Below are 23,675 nucleotides of genomic sequence, written 5' to 3'. Positions count from 1 at the left end.
GAAGCAAATATATTTTTTTTTAAAAAATGGGGGTGGGACAGGGAGGCCTTATGAGTTAAAGGAAGTTCTCTAGAACTGCTGTTGCAAAGGGTTTCCCCATAAGCCCTTGTGGTTGGCACAGAAACAAGAAAAACAGGGTGACCATGCTGGCTCTGACCAACGGTTATGATAGTTTCGCGTTTTGTCTCCCACCAGTCGCCAGTCAGATGCCACAGGGCAGTTCACAAGCAAGGAACGATGACAATATCTGTTCCTTCTATCTATCCCCATCACCTCATCGTTGGTGCAATCCATGTATTTCTGGAACGAAAAATGAATCAGAGAAATGTCATTCCCGAAGGCACTGGGAATGGGAAATTGCAGTGCCAAGACACAAAAACAGATCGCTTATTCAAATTAGCCTTCATACCTGATGTGGCCAATGAAACATTGATTTTTCACATGGAGATCCTGAAATGGAGAGTCCGGTACAGCAAGCCCACAATTTACGTGGGGGTTACGTTCGGGAGATCAAGCCTAAAGCCAAAATCGCGCATAGTCAAAACTCATTTGGTGCAATCTGACGGGGGGTGGGAATGCAAAAGTATTTTTTCCTTTTCTACTTATTTTTCTTTTTTCTTTTTTGCCAAGTGCATAAAGCTGAATGTGCGCAGGTTGCAGGCTTATTGTACATGATTGGCCTTTCACCTTGTTTTCTCTCCCAGGGAAACTGGTAAAATAAAATTTTAAAAAATGAAGACTAGAATTGGTGCAAATGAACATGTGATGTTGGCGAACAATAAATGGAACTGCATAGAGAGCTTATGCCTTAACACTCTCAGATAATGGTGGTAAATGGTTATCACAATTTCATTTGAGTAACAGATATTTTAGAGAAATGATAAGGGATTTTATTTTTGTGTAGGGAAAGCAGGATACAATAAATAAAACCAAATAACTCAGCAGAGGGGGAGGTGAGGGAAGTCCAGAGGAGGGGAGGGAGAATAATTGTATATAACATGATGAATGAGATTTGTATTATTATTTGTTATAAAATTCAATAAATATTCATTAAAAAAGGAATTGGTGCAAATGAACATGTGATGTTGGCGAACAATAAATGGAACTGCATAGGGAGCTTATGCCTTAACACTCTCAGATAATGACGGTAAATGGTTATCAAACATGTAGGCAGGCATTATTCAATTGATGCATTCAGCGGCGTAGCGTGGGTTGTCAGCACCCGGGGCAAGGCAAGTAATTTGCGCCCCCTAACCCGGGGCAAGGCAAGTAATTTGCGCCCCCTAACCTGGGGCAAGGCAAGTAATTTGCGCCCCCTAACCCCTAACCTGCCGCCGCTGCCAGCTTCTTCTTGCTGCTGCCTGGGCTGGGGTACTTACGGTAAGGTAGCCACAGCGGCGGCGGCGGGTCCGTGTCAGGTGATCTGAGGCGAGTTGCCACTGGCGCTGCTGCCCAAACGACGCCGCTTGGAGGAGGAGGGCAGAGAGGCAAGGAAAATGCAACATGGCCCAGCAGCTGCAGCGGCAGCGGCAGCGGTGGCGGCGAGGCTGTGAGGAGGGGCTGCCTGGCGTGCCATCCGCGGCGAGTGCTGAGAGCCACTGCCTGCCGGACGCCTTCAGCCCGGACGCACACACAGCTCGTCGGTTCCGCGAGACATGGGGCTCTGCTACAGCCTGCGCCTGAGGCTCTTCAGCGACTCTGGAGGTGGCGAGTGCGCCCCCCCCAGATGTTGCGCCTGGTGCGGCCGGCCCCCCCTGCACCCCCCACGCTACGCCACTGGATGCATTTGCCTGAATGTGCGTGTCTTTTTTAAAAGCAAAGCATTTTTGGGGTGTTTAACCATATTTCTTCTCACCAGCTCTATGACCATCACCGCATATGTATTGACTTCTACCTATTGTGGTATTGACCCCCAGCTCCTTGGGAAATAGCTGTGTTTGCTGCATTCTCCTATCCCGCTTTGCCCTGCTGCTCCCTCACCCTCTTCATACGTGAAAGCAATCAGAAATCCTAGTTCCCATTACAGATCCCAGATCCATCCAGGGCAACACTATGCAGAGAGCATGCCTGGCCCCATTATTTTTATCTAAATCTACTCTCCGCTCCAAGAGCTCTACGTCCAACAACCAAATGCCCTTCACCTTTTCAGAGTGATCTGAAAATAGTCGAGGTTTTTTTTGTGGTGTTACCCCACAATCCAGATTTTCCTTTGCTTACACCCAGAAAAATATCTGACCACAGTGTTGCTTGAGGTATAACCAAGGTCAGGACCCAGAAGCCTGGCTTCTCACCATCACTGCAGAACTGTAAACTCGACCAATATCCCTATAAACTGGTGCTGCAACGGCAGTTTTGTGCCTCTGGCATTCAACCTGGGGGTTTTGCCCTTCAAAGATGGATCGTTAAGCCACAGGGCCAGGAGCCTTAGGGCTTGTCATTGTCTAGGTGAGTCAATAAAGGAATTCCTATTCCCTCCGGTCCCAAATCAATACTCTGCTGTTTTCTTCTTCTGGAATTCTCCCTACCAATTGAGGCAGCTATTATAGAAGATTTGATGCTTTTGAATTATGGTGCTGGAGGAGACTCTTGAGAGTCCCATGGACTGCAAGAAGATCAAACCGATCCATTCTGAAGGAAATCAGCCCTGAGTGCTCACTGGAAGGACAGATCATGAAGCTGAGGCTCCAGTACTTTGGCCACCTCATGAGAAGAGAAGATTCCCTGGAAAAGACCCTGATGTTGGAAAAGATGGAGGGCACAAGGAGAAGGGGACGACAGAGGACGAGATGGTTGGATAGTGTTCTTGAAGCTACCAGCATGAGTTTGACCAAACTGCAGGAGGCAGTGGAAGACAGGAGTGCCTGGCATGCTCTGGTCCATGGGGTCATGAAGAGTCGGACACGATTAAAAAGCTAAACAACAACAACTATCTATTACCTTTGGTAAACATTTCATTTAATGAGCTTCAGCCAGGAATCTGGTGCTATCCTTTTGGGGTACGTATTAATTCAAATTATCTGTCCTGTTAACCTTCCCTCTGTCATGACTATAGGCTTGTTCTCTCCTCTCCATGACACATAGCTCACATTCCCTCCTTGTGTATGTGATGCTCGTGTATTAAGATGCCTTTCAGGATTAGGCCAATTTAGCATGTACATCAGCTAGCTCTCGATTGCATATTATGCTGTGTTCTTTCTGATGGGCCAAACTCTTTCCATCGCTAACAGTGTACCTATGTATTATTTGTAACACAAAGCATCAGTAGGCAAGGAAATACCTGTAGGGCAGCGGCTTCCCATCAAACCATTTTAAGTTTTTTCTTCCCCTTGTCAAAAGATATCATAAAATATTCCTGCCTTTCAAATCTGTGTACAGTGGTACCTCGGGTTAAGTATTTAATTTGTTCTGGAGGTCCGTTCATAACCTGAAACTGTTCTTAACCTGAAGCACCACCTTAGCTAATGGGGCCTCCCGCTGCCGCTGTGCCGCCGGAGCACGATTTCTGTTCTCATCCTGAAGCAAAGTTCTTAACCCGAGGTATTATTTCTGGGTTAGCAGAGTCTGTAACCTGAAGCGTATGTAACCTGAAGTGTATGTAACCCGAGGTACCACTGTACAGTGCTACAATTGTTCAGATTTATTGTATGGGTTTCTTAATTGTTTTTGTATTGTTTATGTTACGTCAACTCCACAGGGAAATTTCTAATGCAGATAGGAATATAATAATACTGATAAATATCACTCTAATACAAATTCCTATGCACCAGTATGTTACATGGATTATGATCCTCCATAGGTTCTAAAGCATGTGTGGAAAGAGAGCTTTTCATGTTATGCAGAGAAAATATAAGGCAGAGATAGGCATCCTTGATAGATAGCATGATAGACTAGAAGTCAGCACCTGAGACATTTTGCTGTTCCACAACCATCACTAGTAGGGTTAGCTTTACTCTGTTGCAAGGCAGGGCAAGTCTTGACAGCTCAATATGGTCAGTGTTGGTGCTGACCTTTAAAGCCCTAAACGGCCTCGGTCCAGTATACCTGAAGGAGCATCTCCACCTCCATTGTTCTGCCTGGACACTGAGGTCCAGCGCCGAGGGCCTTCTGGCGGTTCCCTTGCTGCGAGAAGCCAAGTTACAGGGAACCAGGCAGAGGGCCTTCTCGGTGGTGGCACCCGTCCTGTGGAACACCCACCAGATGTCAAAGAGAAAAATAACTACCAAACTTTTAGAAGACATCTGAAGGCAGCCCTGTTTAGGGAAGCTTTTAATGTTTAATAGGTTATTGTAATTTAGTGTTTTATTGGAAGCCGCCCAGGGTGGCTGGGGAAACCCAGCCAGATGGGCGGGGTATAAATAAATAATAATTATTATTATTATTATTATTATTATTATTATTATTATTATTCCATAAGAACGTAAGAAAAAGCCCTACTGGATCAACCCAAAAGTCAGTACAGTGGTACCTCAGGTTAAGTACTTAATTCGTTCTGGAGGTGCGTTCTTAACCTGAAACTGTTCTTAACCTGAAGCACCACTTTAGCTAATGGGGCCTCCTGCTGCCGCCGCGCCACCAGGGCACGATTTCTGTTCTCATCCTGAAGCAAAGTTCTTAACCCGAGGTACTATTTCTGGGTTAGCGGAGTCTGTAACCACTGTATAGCCCAGCATCCTCATTCCCAAAGTGGCCAACCAGGTGTCTTATGAGAGGCCTGCAAGCAGGACATGAGCCCAATACTTCTGAATCTAGAGGTTCCATATCCAGCCATCGGGACTAGTAGCCACTTCTAGATTCATCCTCCATGAGGCTGAAGGAGCTGGGTATGTTTAGCTTGGAAAAGAGGAGTCTGAGAGGAGATAGGATAGCCATCTTCAAATATCTCAAGGGCTGTCACATGGAAGAGGGAACAAGCTTGTTTTCTCCTACCCTGGAGGGTAGGACTTGGAACCAATTGCTTCAAGTTACAAGAAAGGAGATTCCGACTAAACATCAGAAGGAACTTTCTGGCAGTAAGAGCTGTTCCTTCTGGAAGTTGTGGACTCTCCTTCCTTGGAGGTTTTTCAGCAGAGGTTGGATGGCCATCTGTCATGGATGCTTTAGCTGAGATTCTTGCATGTCAGGTGGCAGGACTAGATTCACCTTGGAGTCCCTTCCATGCCAACTCTACAATTCTACGAATATGTAAAATATTTTAATGGCTTATAAGACTGTGGCCACCACCACAGCTTGTGTTGTGTGATTAAGGTCTATGGGCCCTCAGTTTTGCTGGGAAGCCTTAGCATTATGGGAGAGAGAGAGAGAGAGAGAGAGATATGATATGTTATGGAGATGCAGGGCTTGGAAATAATTGCCCTCTGTGTGTGTGTGTGTTGTTTATCAAAATATATTGCAATTTCCAGTGGCTAGTTTAGCAAAAAAATTCTTGCATAGACCAGTGGTGGGCAGGCCTGTGCTTTGTAGCTCTTTGTAGCTGATCCTCTACTGTTTGGAAGCCTGTACATCCCTCCTGTGCTGAGTTAGTTCCCATTCCTCAAGCTTCAGGGTTGTGACTTTCTTACCTAGACTTAAGGGCTTCATTGTTTCCTAACCCTTTCAAAGCTGCTTGTTAGAAAAGTAAATGACAGAGACTGCAGACGTTTTAAAGAAATACCACCCCTTCATCAAATGTTGGTTTGGACAGAACAAATTACAACAAACTCCTCATTATTTGTCACTATTGTAAATCTCCCCAATTCTGTATTTGTTTCCTCCTCCTTTTCCCCCCGAATAATTTTGTAGTGGCCCCTGCTCCTCTTGACCTGCAGTCCAGCTGTAATTATGGTCAACAAATCATGCCTACTAGTGGCTCAGGGTAAAAACCGCCAGTCACAAAATACCTCCAGTTAATTGGTGGGATTTGGATGAATATAACTGTGTTTAATTGTTTGGTTTTTTCGTTTTAATTCTGCTTTTCTACCCAAGTATGCAAAGCCGCTTGCAAAAAGATAAATACATCACAGCCATCACACAGGATTAAAACAATTAAAGTGTGTCAATAAAACACACACATTAAAAACAGCTCAGTTTTAACAACGATAGAAGCTTAAAACACAAGAGCAGCAAATTAAAGGCTATCAAACTCGCTAAGCTGGCCTGAACAACAACATTCAGTAAATGTCTAAAACTACATAAGGAGAGAATGTAATGGTAGCGAGTTCTACAATACTGGTGCCACCACACTAAAGGCCCAGTCTCATGTATCCATCTGCCAAAATTCTCCAGGGGTAGCGCTACCTTTAGGTAGAATGAGGTGGTTGTCTCAGGTGGCAAGTTGTGGGGAAATGTTGTGGGGGGAGGGTTAAGGTGCTACACATTCTGCTCTGTCTCCTCACCCCTAAACTACCCTACTGCTCTCAGGTATGGTGAAGACAGCCAATACTGAAGTATGACACAACTGCTAATCCAGTTGGCATCCCTCTCTGGAAGGGCATCTTGTCCTTCACTTCAGGCGGCAAATTGTCTTGGACCAGTCCTGAATTTAACTATGGATGGCCTTTGTCTCCAGTTGTAGGAAGTAGCCAGACTCACACAGTCCAACAGTAGCACAGTCCTTTAAAATGGACTTAGAAATAGATATATCGTTCAACAAAACCAGAGTGATAAGTGAAAACCTGTCAGCACCAGATAGCAACCAGATGCTCAGAGGGATGTACATCCTTGTCAACAGCACAAATGAAAAGGCTACTTATAAGAGCAGACCCCTCCCCATATCTACATAGCCAAAATTACATTCCCCTCCATTTAGTTTTTTCTCAATATAGAACAGCCCTGCTACTGTTAGGTGCAGGTGGGCTTGCTTTCTCCCCCACAACAATATATGGAAGTACATACAAGTAGAGATTCTTTTAGTCTACAGCAGGGGTCAGCAAACTTTTTCAGCAGGGGGCCGGTCCACTGTCCCTCAGACCTTGTGGGGGGCCAGACTATATTTTGGAGGGGAAAAATGAACTAATTCCCCACAGATAACCCAGAGATGCATTTTAAATAAAAGCACACGTTCTACTCATGTAAAAACACCAGGCAGGCCCCACAAATAACCCAGAGATGCATTTTAAATAAAAAGACACATTCTACTCATGTAAAAACACGCTGATTCCTGGACCACCCGCAGGCTGGATTTAGAAGGCGATTGGGCCGGATTCGGCCCACAGGCCTTAGTTTGCCTACCCATGCTGAGGTTTCCCCGATGTTATTGCATTAGTGTTTGGAGGAGTGTTTTCCTCTATAGTGCAACCAAAAGCAGGACAAAAAAATAAACTGGAAGATTTGCAGAATAAAAAGGTACAGGGTTTCAGTAGGAAATTACAAGACATAAAATTATTTGGAAATGAAGCAGTATGGCTGCCCAAAGCTTTTGCAGGTGCAAACAGTATTAGAAATGGGGTTGTGGGCAACAGTTTCCTCCAATCTATCTCAGGTACTCTGCAAATGTGACTTACCATGGAGTTTGTTTCCTTTTGATGAGAAATACCAATATTAATAGGGGTTTATAACAGCAGCTCCAATGAAGGGACTTATCCAGAGACATTAGGATTTGGAACTAAGCATTTTAAACGCACAATAAATGGGATAACTGAGAAGCTGGGTTGGGGGATTGTACTGTTTATATTTTGTGATCTTTTATTATTTGGGACAAGAGATTCCATGGTTGTTGTGACTGAGCAATTTTCAACACAATGGACATTAACGCAAATCAATGGTGAAGCCTTCTCCTGTGCTCAGCTGACACACTCTGTTAGCCAAAGGAGATATAAAGCATACTATATCTGACCTTTTTATAACTGAGCTTGATAGTTTGCGGAGCCGGATGGCAAAGAACTGAGATGGGCTCATCAATCTTTAGGGTTCTATGTATATGAAGGTGGCATTCCTTTCCTAATTCTCTTTTAATGGCTCTGGGCTTGATACAGCACGGCTGCTGTTCTTCAGGCAGCAAATACCTGAGAAAGAGCTTTCTTATGCCTTAGAGTTTACTTGTAAATTTATAAAAAAAAAATTATATACGGCTGTATCATTTTAAAAAATATCATAGCAGTTTACAAGGATATCTATATACAATAAAAACCATGTGAACGTTTAAAATCAGAGATCATCAGCTAACCATTACAGAGGCTGGGTTTCTTATTGCTGTCAGATCAACCTCACCAAGTCAGCGGGTGACTAGCAACGCTTCTGCAGATGATCTTGATGACTGAGCTGGAATATAAGGGCTCAGTGGTCCCTAAGGTAAATGTAAAGGGCCCCCTGACCATTAGGTCCAGTCGTGGCCGACTCTGGGGTTGTGGCGCTCATCTCGCTTTATTGGCCGAGGGAGCCGGCGTACAGCTTCCGGTTCATGTGGCCAGCATGACTAAGCCACTTCTGGCGAACCAGAGCAGTGCACAGAAACGCCGTTTACCTTCCCGCTGGAGCGGTACCTATTTATCTACTTGCAGTTTAAGGTGCTTTCGAACTGCTAGGTTGGCAGGAGCAGGGACCGAGCAACAGGAGCTCACCCTATTGCGGGGATTCAAACCACGACCTTCTGATTGGCAAGTCCTAGGCTGTGTGGTTTAACCCACAGCGCCACCCGCGTCCCGGAACCTAAGGTACCCTTGGTCTAATTTTTTAAGAGCTTCATACATTGATACAAGAATCCTGAACTTGTCTTGGTATTAGATGGGCAGCCAGTACAAATGCCTTAACAATGGTGTCACATGTTGTCTCATCAGCACTTTAGCAACCATATTCTGAACCAGCTGGAGCTTCCAGACCAGGCCCAAGGGCAGCCTCACACAAAGTGCAATGCAGTAATCCAGTCTCATGGATTACCAGTGCATGGTCTATAGTGGTCAGGCTATCCCTGTCCAAACATAATTGTAGCTGGTGAACCAGACAGACACCAGCCCAGACCTTTCATAGCCTTTCCTGATTCAGATGTTCTGGAGAAATTGGGCTGCCAGTCTAAGAGAGTACTAATAACACCTTGCTCCAAAACTCCCAATGACTGCTCCCAACAGCTTCATATTGGTGTTAAATAGCACTGAAGAGAGAGAATAGAATTTTGTGGAACTGAGGGCCAGGAGGCCAACAAGCACTCACCCAGTGCTACTCTGTGAACATGGTGCTGAAGGTAAGAACAGAGGTGCTGTAATAAGTGCCACCAATCCCAATTCCACAGTGCCAGTTCAAGAGAATAGCCACTGAATGGTCAAGCAGAAGGAATAGGGTGTCTCTCTCATGATAAAGGTCATCCACCAGGGCAATCCAACACTGGGTCTGGACCCAGATTGGAGTATATCCAGAAGTCCATCCAATAATACCTTCAGTTGCTCCACAACCGCTTTCTTCTTCATCGCCTTGCCAAGAAATGGGCGCTGGTGCTGGGTCCATAGTTGTTATAGTCCATTGGGTCCAGGGTGGGTGTACTAGCACCTCTTTAAGTTCAGCAGGCAACATATCCAGTGGTGTAGCGTGGGGGGTGCAGGGGGGCCAGCCGCAACATCTGGGGGGCGCTAATCTAGTGGAAGAGACTCGAGTGCTAAAATCCACGGGTTAGGGGGCGCAAATTACTTGCCTTGCTCCGGGTGCTGACAACCCACGCTACGCCACTGAACATATCATCACACACAGTTGCATTTAGCACATCCGTGGCCCATTCTGTTGCTGGGGTTAGGGCCCTGACATCCAAAGAGAACACGTGCAAGCTATCTGGTGCCAGTTTGGGGAGTGGAAAGACTTTCACGTACTTGTGGGGCTGAAATGCTGTACAACAGCTTTTTTATTTCTTTAAATCTCTGAGTATCAGGCTAGTATAATCTGGCTGATTTTTATTTTTTTAAGAAAAACCCATTAAAGGCAGCTGAGTTATAGCCTTCAAAAAATAAAGTAAAATGGACACATATTAAAGCAGAGGAACATAAAGCATGTCATTGGGCTTCTAGGATAGTCTATTAATTCTCCAGTAATAAAACGTCAGCAGTATTGATGTAAATGGCAACCACCCAGAGCAGAATTAAATAACTTCATAGATGGCCTATTAAGCAGTGGTGTTATAGTCAGAAACAAAATGGTATTTCTAAATATCATTAAGACTTTATGGGCACTCTTGGATTACTGTACACAAGTATGTATTTGTCCAGAGCTTTTTGATCTGAAAACACCTGGAAACCAGCATAGGTACTTTTCAACTCGCAGCTTAAGATTGTATTGGCTTGAAGAAAGCCAACCCCTCTTGATTAAATTTACGTATTGTGTGTGTCAATGGATCCTATAAAGTGCCCATTACATGCAGGGGGAACTATTTCTGCCTTTTGAGCCATCCCTTGTGCTTTATGCATGTGGTATATATGCAAGATGTTCTGCTCATACATGTCAAAGGAAAGCCATTTAGTCAAATGTAGGGATGGGGAACTTGTGGTCTTCCAGATGTTTGTTGGACTACAGCTCTCATCACCTCTGATCTCTGGCCATGCTGACTGGGGCTCAATGGGATTTGGAGTTCAGTTCAGTAGGTCCCCCATTCTCTGTGTAATGGGCCAGCCATTTAACTAAGCAGCTTCCAAGCCAGGTGATGAAAAGGGTGCATGGTCTTTATTGCATATGCTTCTGCTGCTCATAAGCAAATGAGTACCCAGTTTTGAGTAAAGGTTGAAGATCCCAATGGCAACATGGAAGGATAAACAAAGAATCCAGTTAGGCACAAATAGGTGGGTGAGCAATAGTGGCTTCTCAGGGCCAAAAAGCATTAAAATAAAGTGAGCCAGACCATTGGGCAATTATTGTCCACACTAATTGGAAGTAACTCACTCTCCAGGGTTTCAGACAGGAATATTTTCCCAGTCCTACTTGGAGATGCTACTAAATATGGGAACTTCTGCTTGCAAAGTAGGTGAACTGCCACTGATTCATGACCCTTCCAGGTAAAGTATGGCATATTAGATTCCTTTATATAAAATAAACATGTCGTCATGGCCAGAAGTGAGTTGGAAGTGAATCATGAAGAACATGAGGCTTAACAATTTCAGGGGACATAGTCACAGGATGTAACCTGAAGCTCCAAAATTGCATGCTGAGAATTGTTGAGAAGGGATAAACCTTTAACAGCTCTCTTTTGATGATGCAAGTTTAGGGTCAAGGTGCAAATTCTAATCCGTGTTGCCTATTTCTTTATGTAAGCTATCCACCTGCTGAAATGCCCTTTCCTTCTACACAGCTATTAGAGATGCAAGAGCTTTCCCCTCTGTTTTACGTGGTTACTGTATGGGGGTTCTATGATACTAAGACATTCTGCATATTCAAAATGGTTACAGTGGGACCTCGGATTACATATGCTTCAGGTTACATACGCTTCAGGTTACATACGCTTCAGGTTACAGACTCCGCTAACCCAGAAATAGTACCTCGGGTTAAGAACTTTGCTTCAGGATGAGAACAGAAATCGGGCGGCAGCAGCGCAGCAGCAGCAGGAGGCCCCATTAGCTAAAGTGGTGCTTCAGGTTAAGAACAGTTTCAGGTTAAGAATGGAGCTCCGGAACGAATAAAGTACGTAACCAGAGGTACCACTGTACTTTGGAATCTCAGGACATGCTCCTTAAGGAATGTATGTATGCTCCTCTCCTGTGCTGCTACAGTTCCTTCAGTTTACAACTGTTGCAGACTTCTACAGATGAAATTATAATCTGCTTCTTTTGTCCAGAGAAATTATGAATGAATCACATCCAGGTAAATTTGTATAGGACTGCAGCTTCCAATCTCAAGCTGCAATACTTTGGGAAAGCTCTATAATGCTACTTGTGCAAGTGATGCAGGCCATTGTTCCTTTATTTCAGATTACCTTTGATCATGTGTTAAGCAGTGTGTTTTGTCACTATTTTTCTAGAAAAAAGAGGTGCCAGAACTCACTATGAATGCTTGCCTCGTTCTCTTCGAATGGCAATGGCGTCCACTGGAGAGGTGACGAAACTGAGTTCTGGCTAAAAAAAGCCCAGGGTTTACATATTGGACACATTAATTCTATGCACCAAGTGACTAATGCATATTAGAGACATGAAACTGTGCTCCTGCTTAAAGTGAGGATCTCCAGAGTCACTTTCCTTTCCTGCTTTCCTCCCTTTTAAAAAAGAAAGAAGACTGAGCAGTTTGTAAACTACAGTAGGGGAAATCAGTCCATTTTTGTCTTGTACCTTTTTGGTTATTGTTGAAAGTAGACTCTTAAACTGCATAGACTGAGTGTCAAGCTGTGACTATTAAATACCTTTTTGTGGGGTGGGAAGAAAGGAAGGGACATATGCACACTGGCCTAAATGTACTTCCCATCCCTTACCAAAACAAATACACCTGATGCACACATTCTTGTAAACAGCCCCAAACCTCCCGAGGTTGTAAAATTGACTATTTTTGCCAGGTCCTTCAGACACCAGGGAATGATCCGTTCACTGGCAATTGCTGGTTAACACTTGGTAAGATGAGAGTCTGTGTTACTCTGAGAAAGAGGAGGAGATTCTGACTCCCTTGGAGACTTAGGATTCCTGACCAGGTGCAGATGCTTGCTCATCACCTGGCAAGACCATAAAGATGACCATCTGACCACTTGGTTATCTGAACCCCACAGCACTAAAGTTGTTGTTGTTGTTTAGCTGTTTAGTCATGTCCAACTCTTCGTGACCCCATGGACCAGAGCATGCTAGAAACCCCTGTCGTCCACCGCCTCCCGCAGCTTGGTCAAACTCATGCTGGTAGCCTGGAGAACACCGTCCAACCATCTTGTCCTCTGTCATCCCCTTCTCCTTGTGCCCTCAATCTTTCCCAACCTCAGGGTCTTTTCCAGGGAGTCTTCTCTTCTCATGAGGTGGCCAAAGTATTGGCGCCTCAGCTTCAGGATCTGTCCTTCCAGTGAGCACTCAGGGCTGATTTCCTTCAGAATGGAGAGGTTTGATCTTCTTGCAGTCCATGGGACTCTCAAGAGTCTCCTCCAGCATTATAATTCAAAAGCATCAGTTCTTCGGCGATCAGCCTTCTTTATGGTCCAGCTCTCACTTCCATACAACACTACCGGGAAAACATCACTACAGGGAAAGCGCTAAAGTTACCGCTTGGCTAAACGGCCGTCTGAATTCACCCTGGGGCGGGGCGCGGACACGGAAACGAATCATTCAAACAAGAATCGCTTTCCGGCTCATTAAGGGAAAGCGCATTTCAGGGACAGTGGGGGTTTAGGAGGATCGCCTTGAGTGCAATAGCTTTCCCTTGGAACCGCGAACCAGTCTTTTTTTTCTGAAGGGGAAAAGGAAAAGAGTCGTTTAGTAAAGGAGAACAGGCGCTGTTTAAGCGGGTGGCCCGCATCTGTTGGAAACGTTAAATCGAACTTTAACGTTCCCCACTTTATTTCCCTCTTTTTTCCCCCAGGAAGAGGGAGGATCGCCTTTCGCTCGCTGTCCTTGGCCTCCTTCCTCCTCCTTCCTCGCTCGCTCCCAGGCCGTGGGCTCTCTCGCTCGCTGTCCTCGGCTATACCGCCCACCTCATTAATAGGCGTCTCACCTGGCCAGCTCCCCCCTGCTACGCTCCCTTGACCCTGGAGGCTTTGACTGTGCCCAGCAGAGCGGAGCAGGGCGGGGTGGGCTGCCTGCAAAGGGGGGGGGGCGCGGAGAAGAGAGAGAGAGAGAGAGAGAGAGAGAGAGAGAGAGAGAGAGAGAGAGAGAGAGAGAGAGAGAGAGAGAGAGAGAGATGCTCGCTCGGGAGATTCGCTGACACAAGCGAGGGGTCTCTAGAGCCCTGGAAAGGCAGTCGATGAACCCTGGGGCGGAAGGTGCAGCGCTTGCCCTCGGAAAGAAAGAGAGAGAGAGAGAGAGAAAGAAACGCACCTCCCCCGCTCGCCCGCTCGCCTTTTATCAGACGGCCAAAAACAACACCGCGGAAAAAAGGCAACAAAACCGCACGTGGCTCCTGGTTGGAGCCGGGCTCGGGACCTGCCAAAAAGCAGCCTCCCCCAGCTACCCACCCACCCACCCCCAGGCGCAGCCCCGGTTAGCAGCGCCCTGCTTGGAGATGCGATTGTAACTTGTGAAAGGGAAAGAGGCAGCAGCGCTCCAGCATGCAAAGCAAGGAGCTGCAGTGCATTAACGCGAAAGGGCAGCGGAGGGTTATTGAGTGGGTGACAGCTGCGACGCCAGAGCCGGGGAGAAAGGCAGAAAGAAAACTGCTCGCTTGGCAGAAAACGAATCTCTCTCTCTCTCTTTTGCAGCGGAGGCGCGCGGGTCTTGCTGCGCCCGAGTGGGGAGGGGGGCACTTAAGGACTGTCAGAGCGCCCGCGACCCGGAGAGAGAGAGAGAGAAAGGAGGGATCTAGAAACCGTCACATCGATCGGGGATTTAGATGGTCCGGGGGCACTTAGAAACTGTCAAACGTCCCAGAAATGAGAATGAAAGGGATGTGTGGAGAGAGAGAGAGAGAGAGAGAGAGAGAGAGAGAGAGAGAGAGAGAGAGAGAGAGAGGGAAAGAAACTCTCTCCGGATGAAAAGGAGAGCTTAACCTGTCCAAAGTGGGCAACTATAAGGAAGTGCCAGGCGAGGATCGGAACCACGGGCGAGTAGGAGGAGGGAAAGGAGAGAGGGTCGGCAGCAATGCCTCCCCTCTTAAGTCCCCTCGTTGCTTAAATGGCCACCTCTGAACCCGACGCGGCTCAGCAGCCCTTGCTCGACTCCCAAAGGCGCCCGAGCCGCCCCCTCCCCGCTCCCAGCAGCCCCTCCCCTGCCAGATGCATTATTAAAACCACCTCGCAATTTGCCTCCCGGGGAAGGTAACCAGAAGGGGGGAAGGTGGCTGCGCAAAGGGGACTTTGTGTCTTTAAGGGGCTGTCAGATCCCTCTTCCCCACGCCCCACGCCCCCCGGGGCGCCCCCTCCCCTCCGGCTTTCAAAGAGAGCTGCCAGCGCTTAAAAGGTTTGACACACAGAGGCGAGCGAGGCTGGACTGCTTCGCGCTTACACGAGACGAGCGCGCAGAACTCCTCGCTCGCTTTTCCCCCTTTGGTGACAGCCCTTTTGCCAGGAGATCTTTTGTTGCCTCCGCAGCCAATCAAGGCTTTTTACGACACAGTTCAGTTGGGATATAAAAGGAGAGTCCTTTTTTCCCCCCTCTCCCCCCCACCCCGGCCTTTCCTTTCCCCCAACCAGCAAGTCACCCACCATCTCCAACCCAAAGAACTTCTAGCCATCAGAAGAGCAGCAGCAGCAGCACCACCAACAACAACCAGCACCCAGCAGCTGCGGCTCGCCATCCCTCCCCACCCCCCCCTGCACGGCCAAAGCAGGGCGATTTTTTTGTTTGTTTGCAAGAGAAAGGACCGGGCTTTGGTGCGGGCGGGGGGCGGGAGGGTGCACCGCGCAGCTCGCCCACCATGCGGGTGCCCAGCTCTCGTGTGCTCTTCTGCTGCCTGGTGCTGTCCTTGGAGTTCTGCGCGGGGGAGCCGGCGGATAAAGCGCCCACGGTGGGAGTCCCCTTGGTGACAGAGGCAGAGGACCAGGGCTGCCCGGTGTGTCTGTGGCGGAAGCACAGCAAGGAGATGAGGCTGGAGAGCATCAAGTCGCAGATCCTCAGCAAGCTGAGGCTCAAAGAGGCGCCCAACATCACCCGAGAGGTGGTCAACCAGTTGTTGCCCAAAGCGCCTCCGCTGCAGCAGATCTTGGACTTGCACGACTTCCAAGGGGACTCCTTCCAGCACGACGACTATCTGGAGGAAGACGAGTACCATGCCACCACCGAGACTGTCATCAGCATGGCACAAGAAAGTAAGTTCTTTGTTAAGGAGGCACGGCCGCGCTAAGGGGGTCTTTGGGTGCATGGGAAACGCAACTTTAGCGGTATCTGGGGGTTTTTTGGGGGGGGTGGGATGAGGTGGGGGCGCCGAGCGAAGGAAGAAAGCAGGCTTCTCGCCTGGCCACCCCACATCGCCTCTGCAAGTCCCGGAGCTTATTGTTTATTTCAGCGAGGAATAAATCACTCTGAGAGAACAGGCAGCGCTGCCATCCTCAGGGACCCCTGAGCCCAGATTGGTTGCTCTTCTGTATGTGGAGGGGGATGCGCGCTGACCAGGTGTTCAGGAGGCATCCTCAGCCGCCTCCTCCTCCTCCACAGCGCTGGCAATATTTCTCAGACTCTCTCCATGAGCTGCTTTATTCCATGCTGAACAAGTCCAGAGCAATGGCCGGGAGGGGACTGACCTGAATGGTTGGTTGTTCCTGTGTTGGTGCACATTAAAAGGTATCATCTCACTGCCCTCAAAGATACCTTCGGCTCCCTTTCTTCTATTTGCAAAAAAAGAAAAGAAAGGGGAAATGCAATGAGGTTATCGCCCCCCCCCAAAGCCCCACCGTCGCTTTTAAGTTGTGCAAAGTTCTTTGCCAACCGGCTGCGTCTGAAGAAGGAAAGGTCTGCTTTGTGTAGAGTGGCTCCATCGAGCCTTTCGCGTTTGGAGTATTATTGTGCAAACTCGTCTTAGCGGTGAGCTTTGTCGCTGTGCTCTTTGCGGATCTTCTGTGGATTTCCGAGCTGGGGCTTTGGAAAAGAAGGCGGTGGGGGTGTGTGCGCGCGCGCATAGGTTGGCGTTGCATGAAAAGTACTCTCTCTCCCCCCCCCCCTTGCCAAAGCCAAATAAACCTAGGAGAGGTCATGGAGAGGCTCTGGCCCCGAAGCGCTGCTGCCAAAGGTGTCATGATTCTGAAAGCGGTCTGCCACTCCAGCTCTCTTGCAAGTAGAAAGGGGGGAACGGCATTTCTCAGCTCTGGAGAGAGTGTGGCTCCTTTTTCTCCCCCTGCCAAGTGAAGGCGTAATCCCTTTTGTGAGGTTGCCTTTCGCCAGCTGCAAACAGCTCGAGAAGTTTGCCCAGCCCGAGGCTTTGGAATATCCAGCTGCCTCCCTGAGCATGCACACACACTCCCTCCCTCTTCCCTTTCCAGATCTGCCAAGATTCATGGCCCTTTGTACTTCTCTCATTTATTGTAGACTCACATGGATGGCATTTCCCCCCCTTTTGTGCAAAAAAACCCCCAGTTAAAAATAAATGTTTCTTAGTGTTTTGGGAAAACAGAGTCGCCAGGGGGTGGTGACAGCTTGGGCCTAAGTGCTGTGCAATATTTCTTGCTGCTGTGTCCTCTTGCCAAGTTTATTTGTAAGTGGGCTGAATGTGAAAACCCAACAGCAATATTCAACCTCTGGGAACCTCTGGCATATTTCAAAACTTGGGGCATCACCGCATGTGTCAGGGCTTGGTGTTTGAAACCAACTCTGGAGTGAGCACTGCCAGATTTTATTTTATTTTGTTCTGGGCATGCAGTTATTTGGAAAGAAGGCCTCTTATTTATTCACTTTGAAATATGCGCCCTCTCTAGAACATAATAAGTGACATGGGTAGTGTGGCCTGTGGGTGGAAGATAGAAAGAATGTCAAGCTTTCTGTGAAAATCTCTGTGTGACAGGAGCCACACTGTTCACTTGGAGTGGTAGGGACATTTGCCCCCAGTGCCAACTGAACAGGGACACAAAATGGGAACACGAGATCTTGTGCTATTCCTTCAGGTATTTTTAAACAAATGTTAAATTTTGTGGCTCCCCTCCATCCCGGAATAATTATACAGTGGTACCTTGGGTTACATACGCTTCAGGTTACATATGCTTCAGGTTACAGACTCTGCTAACCCATAAATACTACCTCAGGTTAATAACTTTGCTTCAGGATGAGAACAGAAATCGTGCTCCGGTGGCACAGCAGCAGCAGGAGGCCCCATTAGCTTCAGGTTAAGAACAGTTTCAGGTTAAGAACGGACCTCCGGAACGAATTAAGTACTTAACCCAAGGTACCACTGTATTTATTTTCAACCAGCTCTTAGCTTTCTGTGAGGCTCAATGAGGGTGACAGCCCAGAACCATTTGCTTAGCGCCAGCAGCCTAGCACAGTAAAGCACATTCAGCCATTGTATATAGCCACAGGTAGGGGAGAGGGCCAGATCCTAATCATATGGCTAAGCAGATATTACTGATTGGATAGCAGCAGGTACTTTTTTTGTACCACAGCTGACTTGCTGCGGTGCAGCAAACAGCAGGTGCATTCTATCTGAAGAGTGAGTCCTTGGAACCTCAGAAGCGGTACCTTTAGGGGTAACAAAATCTAAGCTTCACTCACTCAGTCTTTCAAAAGTTGTGGGGTGCATGGGAGCCTGGAGAGAAGAGCAAGTATAGACAAGACTAGCTACCTAGCTGCAAGGCATCATTATCCTGGAGTGTAATGCCCAACCATTCTTCATATGACAGGTGGTCCTATATGAAAACTCTACATACAACTGGCTCCACAACTGCTTAAAACTTGATTTAGCATATCTCTCTTGTAACTAATACAAACACACATGTCCATTTGTTAACTGCAAGTCAAGCAATGATTCTCCTGTGTGAAGGAATCATCATGGATCCCGAGGAACAGAACTTACAATTTCCTTATATTACATTGATTTTTTTTAAAAAAGATAACCGCATGTGTGAACTATCAGCTCCTATCCAGCTAAAGCTTGATTCACAAAGCTCCATTGAAACCAATGGAACAAGTTAATTGCAAATTACTTAATTTTCTATTGCTTTTAGTGAAACTTGACCATGATGACTAACTTTTGCAGGATTGGAGCTATCAGCACTGATCAGTGACGCACATCTTGAGTCATACTCTGGTCCTCTCTAGTTCCAGTTTTCAATGAGGCTGCATGTCAGTGTAGAATGCAATGACAGCACTAAGGGAGAGCTGAGATTCTGAATGGTAACCGCACGATAATACTTTTCTGGATGCTAAATATAATTGTAACTCAGCCAATTTTCCAGCACTCAGAATGCTAGTGGTGTTCACTGAATGCTAAATAGTAGCAACATTTGAGTAAGAGCACACTGTACACCCATCTTGTAAATTCTTATATAGATGTGAGGGTTTTTTGACCCTTAAATTGCAAGAACCAGAACAGACCTATTTGACTCCAGCCAGGAACCACATGGAAGAATTACCTATACAGTATGCACAACCTCATCAACTTCTTGTTAGATTTGTAATATGTTTGTTAGCATTTTAATATGCAAGCTGACTTATAATCCTTACCTAATTAATAATTTTAATTCCAGAAAGGCAAATACATAAAACCAGGCTTTGATTATGGTAGGGAACTCATCTCAGAACTGTTAAATGTCTCTAAATCCATTGTCTGCCCATACCATAAACATTCATGGCTGGATCATCAGAACTAACTCTTAAATCCCAATTTCTGGTGAACTGAGAGCTGAGAGAAGTTGGAGTGTATCTGAGCTTAGAGGGTAAAACAGAAGAATTGTGGTTACTATTGATCAGTGTAATATTCTTTTCCTCTGACTTCCTTAACCCAAACGTATTTTACAACAACCAGCAGAAATATTGCAGCAAAAATGACCCAGCACTAAATAAGCTGGTTTTAAGCTTCTGTAGCAATTTGTGCTGATTATATTAGCTCAATAAAGTTCAAAGAGACATGTAATGTTTCTTCTTCGAAATCAATATCTGCCAGAGGATAATCATAATGACTTCACTGGCTATTAGCCAGATATTCAGGCTAAGGAATCATTAGTGAAATCACTATGAGGCAAAAGCTTAGGTAACCTGATGGTGAAGTGAGCAAGAATTGACAGGTAAGGAGTACTACCAAACATAATGAAGTACTTGCAATACACTTCATCCATATTCATCACTAAATTTAGAGCAATGCCATCTCATTTTTGAAGCGTGGGAATGGCCTCATGTAAAGTAAGTAGTACATCAGCAACTCAACCATAGTTAGAGAAAGTTGTTCATGCAATCTCCTACATAAATAGAGCTGCCAGTCTACCTTGAAAATTTCTCTGACTCCAGCCTTGATCTCGTTTAGTTTCCCTATATATTTCTTAATGACACTGAAAACTGGAATAGGATTTGAGGTAGTATTAGAAAGAAAGCCTGTTTGGTCCATCTTGATCTAACCCTAACCCTTGCAAAGGCATATGAAGTTCTTATTTTTTCTGGAGAAGTTCTGGTAGGATGCGATATGTATCCAAGGATGGAACGTCTGCCTCCATCATGGGCAGAATAGCTTCACATGCCTCCTTGTGGAAGGATGGAAAGAGCAAAGCAAGCAAATGTGTTTGCTGTGCTTGTTTGGTATAAAGGTGAAGGGACCCCTGACCATTAGGTCCAGTCGTGACCGACTCTGGGGTTGCGGTGCTCATCTCGCTTTATTGGCCGAGGGAACCAGCGTACAGCTTCCGGGTCATGTGGCCAGCATGACTAAGCTGCTTCTGGCGAACCAGAGCAGCGCACAGAAATGCCGTATACCTTCCCGCTGGAGTGGTACCTATTTATCTACTTGCACTTTGACGTGCTTTCGAACTGCTAGGTTGGCAGGAGCAGGGACCGAGCAATGGGAGCTCACTCCATCGTGGGGATTCGAACCGCCAACCTTCTGATTGGCAAGTCCTAGGCCCTGTGGTTTAACCCACAACGCCACCCGCGTCCCTTGTTTGGTATAGTTTAGGACAAATCTTGGGTGTACAAGGTCTCATCACACACAGTGGTGATACAGTGAGCTTGGTCCTTCTTTTCTGTGGGTGGAATTACCTGTCAAAGCTCAAGGGTGTAAATAAGTGTGGGGGGCTGTGAACATAGGAGTTTAACTATGCTGAATAGTTGGAATGATTTTTATGACTCTGTAATACTGGTTTTATTTGTTGCTTTGATGTAATCTGCCTTGGGATCATTTTGTGATGAAGGATGGGATAGAAATGAAATAAATAACAATGAATGATAAATAACCTGCTTGCAATATTCAAAACAAAAAAAATAAATCCTTCCAGTAGCACATTAAAGACCAACTAAGTTAGTTCTTGGTATGAGCTTTCGTGTGCATGCACACTTCTTCAGATATGAAGAAGAAGTATCTGAAGAAGTGTGCATGCACACGAAAGCTCATACCAAGAACTAACTTAGTTGGTCTTTAAGGTGCTACTGGAAGGAATTTTTTTTGTTTTGACTATGGCAGACCAACACGGCTACCTATCTGCTTGCAATATTGTAAGGCGATGTTGACACAAAGCAATCCTGATTAAAATCCTTAGCTGTCTGACTTTTAGGAGGAACATTCTACCACCACATCCTTGTTTATAGATATTACTCTATTCAATAGCAGGCTTCCTCAACCTCGGCCCTCCAGATGTTTTGAGACTACAATTCCCATCATCCCTGACCACCGGTCCTGCTAGCTAGGGATCATGGGAGTTGTAGGCCAAAAACATCTGGAGGGCCGAGGCTGAGGAAGCCTGCTCTATTCTAACACTGACTTGCTTCCCCCCAATGTCCAAAAGATCTTCCAGATAAGTTTGTTTTTTCCTTTCATATACAGCTGTGAAAAAAAGAGATGGAGATATGTATTGTTTGAGTTGAATTGACTATTCAGTATGGGGTATCTTATTCTTCAGGGTTTAAAGTTCTACTGCTGAAGGCTTAGTACATAAGGGATCCCTTCACAAATAACATTTCATAGGTATGGTTTTTTTGTCATTATGGCCTCTGTGATTCCATCTCCTTGTTTTTGGACATGCCAAGTTAGAAAAAGTTAGTCTGTTCCTTTCTTCCATCATCCTTGCTGTTGCTTGCAACTGGATCATAGATTCTTCTGAAGTATTGTGTGGCTTCTGGAGTGGTATCTCAATGGGGACAGTTTTGTCTTCTTGCTTCCCTTTTATTTTGTATCTGTGTACATGTGCGGTTTGCATTCGTGCATTCAGGACATGCCACAGCCCTATGCAGAACACAATGCAGAGAGTAGACTGTGTTCTAGAGTGCATCAAGGCTTACTTCCGACAATGTAAATTATACAGATTACTAAATTTATTCTTTATTTTAATCCATATATATCTATTTGTTTCTGTGTACATTTTTTTGGTTTGTCATTTGGTTCTCTTTCTGCATTGCCACAATTACCAGATCCCTACCTTGCTTCTTCAAGACTGTGTGAGGTTAAATAATTATTTACCAGTTTGCTGCTGTTCAAGGAAAGCATCTTTGTTTTCTTGAATACACAAGGTTCTGCCATCACAACTGGGATACATGATCCTAGATCCTAGAAGGATCAGAGCATCCTAACCCTTTTACTGTCTGGGCAGCAGCACAGAACTGGCATAAAAAATAATTTGGTTGGTGTTTATTAGAAGCTGAACCTGCTTCAGCTCAAGTTATATTCCCAAAAGTTAGGACAGTTAGTGAAACTGCTAGAACTAAATCATAGGCAACATTAAGTGGTTCTCAGTGGTTCTTAGGTAGGCTTGATGTATTTCTGAGCTTACGGCAACAAGATTCATGACATTAAATCTGACATTAAAGCCACATAGAGGCTGTAGCTTGAAGAAGGTTAGAAGCAATGGGCAAAATCCTTCCTGGAATATCTTTATGATTCCTAGGCACTATGTCATGCTTTGCCCTGCATCTCACTACAATATGGCAAACAACGGCATTTCCAGACTACAGTATTATTTTATTACACTGAAGGGCTCAGGTCTGTGTGAGGAGACTTATCAAGACCAGTGGGCCAGTTGGCACAGTCCAATTGGGTGTGGCTCATAGACTTCAGTTATCAATCACTGGCTTACTGGGGCTTAGACCAGTTAGGTTTATTTTCCTGTGTTCCAAATAAGTGCCTGTGTTAGCAACAATCTTTATGTGTAAACATAATCTTTTTCTGCTTCACTGAAATAACTATAGTGTCAAAGAATACAGTAAGAATTCTGATGTTCTAACTGTCCTCTTGCACTCTTTGGGAGTGATAGAGAAACTAGATTATGTAAGAGGAGCTATGATTGGACAAGAGAGGTGTTCACGGTGTGTTGTGGCAATTCTTTTTCTAGAAAAATAGCACTGGATGAAAGCATTGTGGTTGTGAGGCTCCCAGAAGAAAGAGCCACCCACTGCCGGCTCTCAAATTGGACTGATTTGACCCCACAATATATAGAGATTTATTTACAAAGCCTGAGCACTATTCGGCAAGTTATTTGCATAAATGGCACATACTGGCCATCCAGAAAGTGGTTGTTTTTAGAAGTGAGAGATCTAAAATGGTGGGCCAAGCCTCTACATTGGACTTGGCTGCTATGTCAGGCTGCCTCCAGAACACTACTGAGGTGGTTAAGGAAATCAGAACACTGAAAGCCATTCAATTCTCAGAAGGGGTGATTCACACCAAACCGCTGGACTTGAAATCAACTCGGGAGATTGAATGGCTGAAAAAGAAAATCTGGCCTCTGAACAAGAGACAAAATGGCCACCAGATTAAAAAAAAGAAAACAACTGCTCTAGGAGTCTCGTAAGGAAGACATGCAGAGGTTTAGAAGGAAGGTATTTGGACTATAGGAACGCCTATGCAGTCATGTAAAGAGGATGGCCATCAGTGCTTGCGACATGATAGTGGGCTCTGAAAGTAAGTTTAAAGTTAACAGATCCAGGATTCTCAGAGGAGATGTGAGAGGTGGGCAAAGTATTGCTACCATATTACTGATCCATATCTTTGTATCAGGATGAGTAGGGAATAATTAATGTTGGAACTGGAACTCACAGCTGCCTGTATGTGGAATTTTC

The 23,675-nt window shown here is 45.8% G+C and overlaps 1 protein-coding gene across 2 annotated transcripts in view; it reads left to right on the top strand.

Annotated features, from left to right (window-relative positions):
* Positions 1-13,724: 13,724 nt before the first annotated feature.
* GDF11 (growth differentiation factor 11) overlaps positions 13,725-23,675 on the top strand; it is a 29,267-nt gene continuing 19,316 nt past the window's right edge. For both annotated transcript variants that reach the window (XR_014165121.1, XM_081898864.1), the window contains exon 1: positions 13,725-15,805. Coding sequence is in view for 1 of the 2 variants with exons in the window: in XM_081898864.1 (XP_081754990.1) it covers positions 15,415-15,805 (391 nt within the window). In the remaining variant the exon portion in view is untranslated. The remainder of the gene's footprint in view (positions 15,806-23,675) is intronic.

The sequence above is a fragment of the Podarcis melisellensis genome, assembly GCF_964234715.1.
Source record: "Podarcis melisellensis genome assembly, chromosome: 2".
NCBI classification, from domain to species: domain Eukaryota; kingdom Metazoa; phylum Chordata; class Lepidosauria; order Squamata; family Lacertidae; genus Podarcis; species Podarcis melisellensis.
Note: the sequence above shows the minus strand (reverse complement) of the source record. Positions and strands in the feature narration are given on the sequence as shown.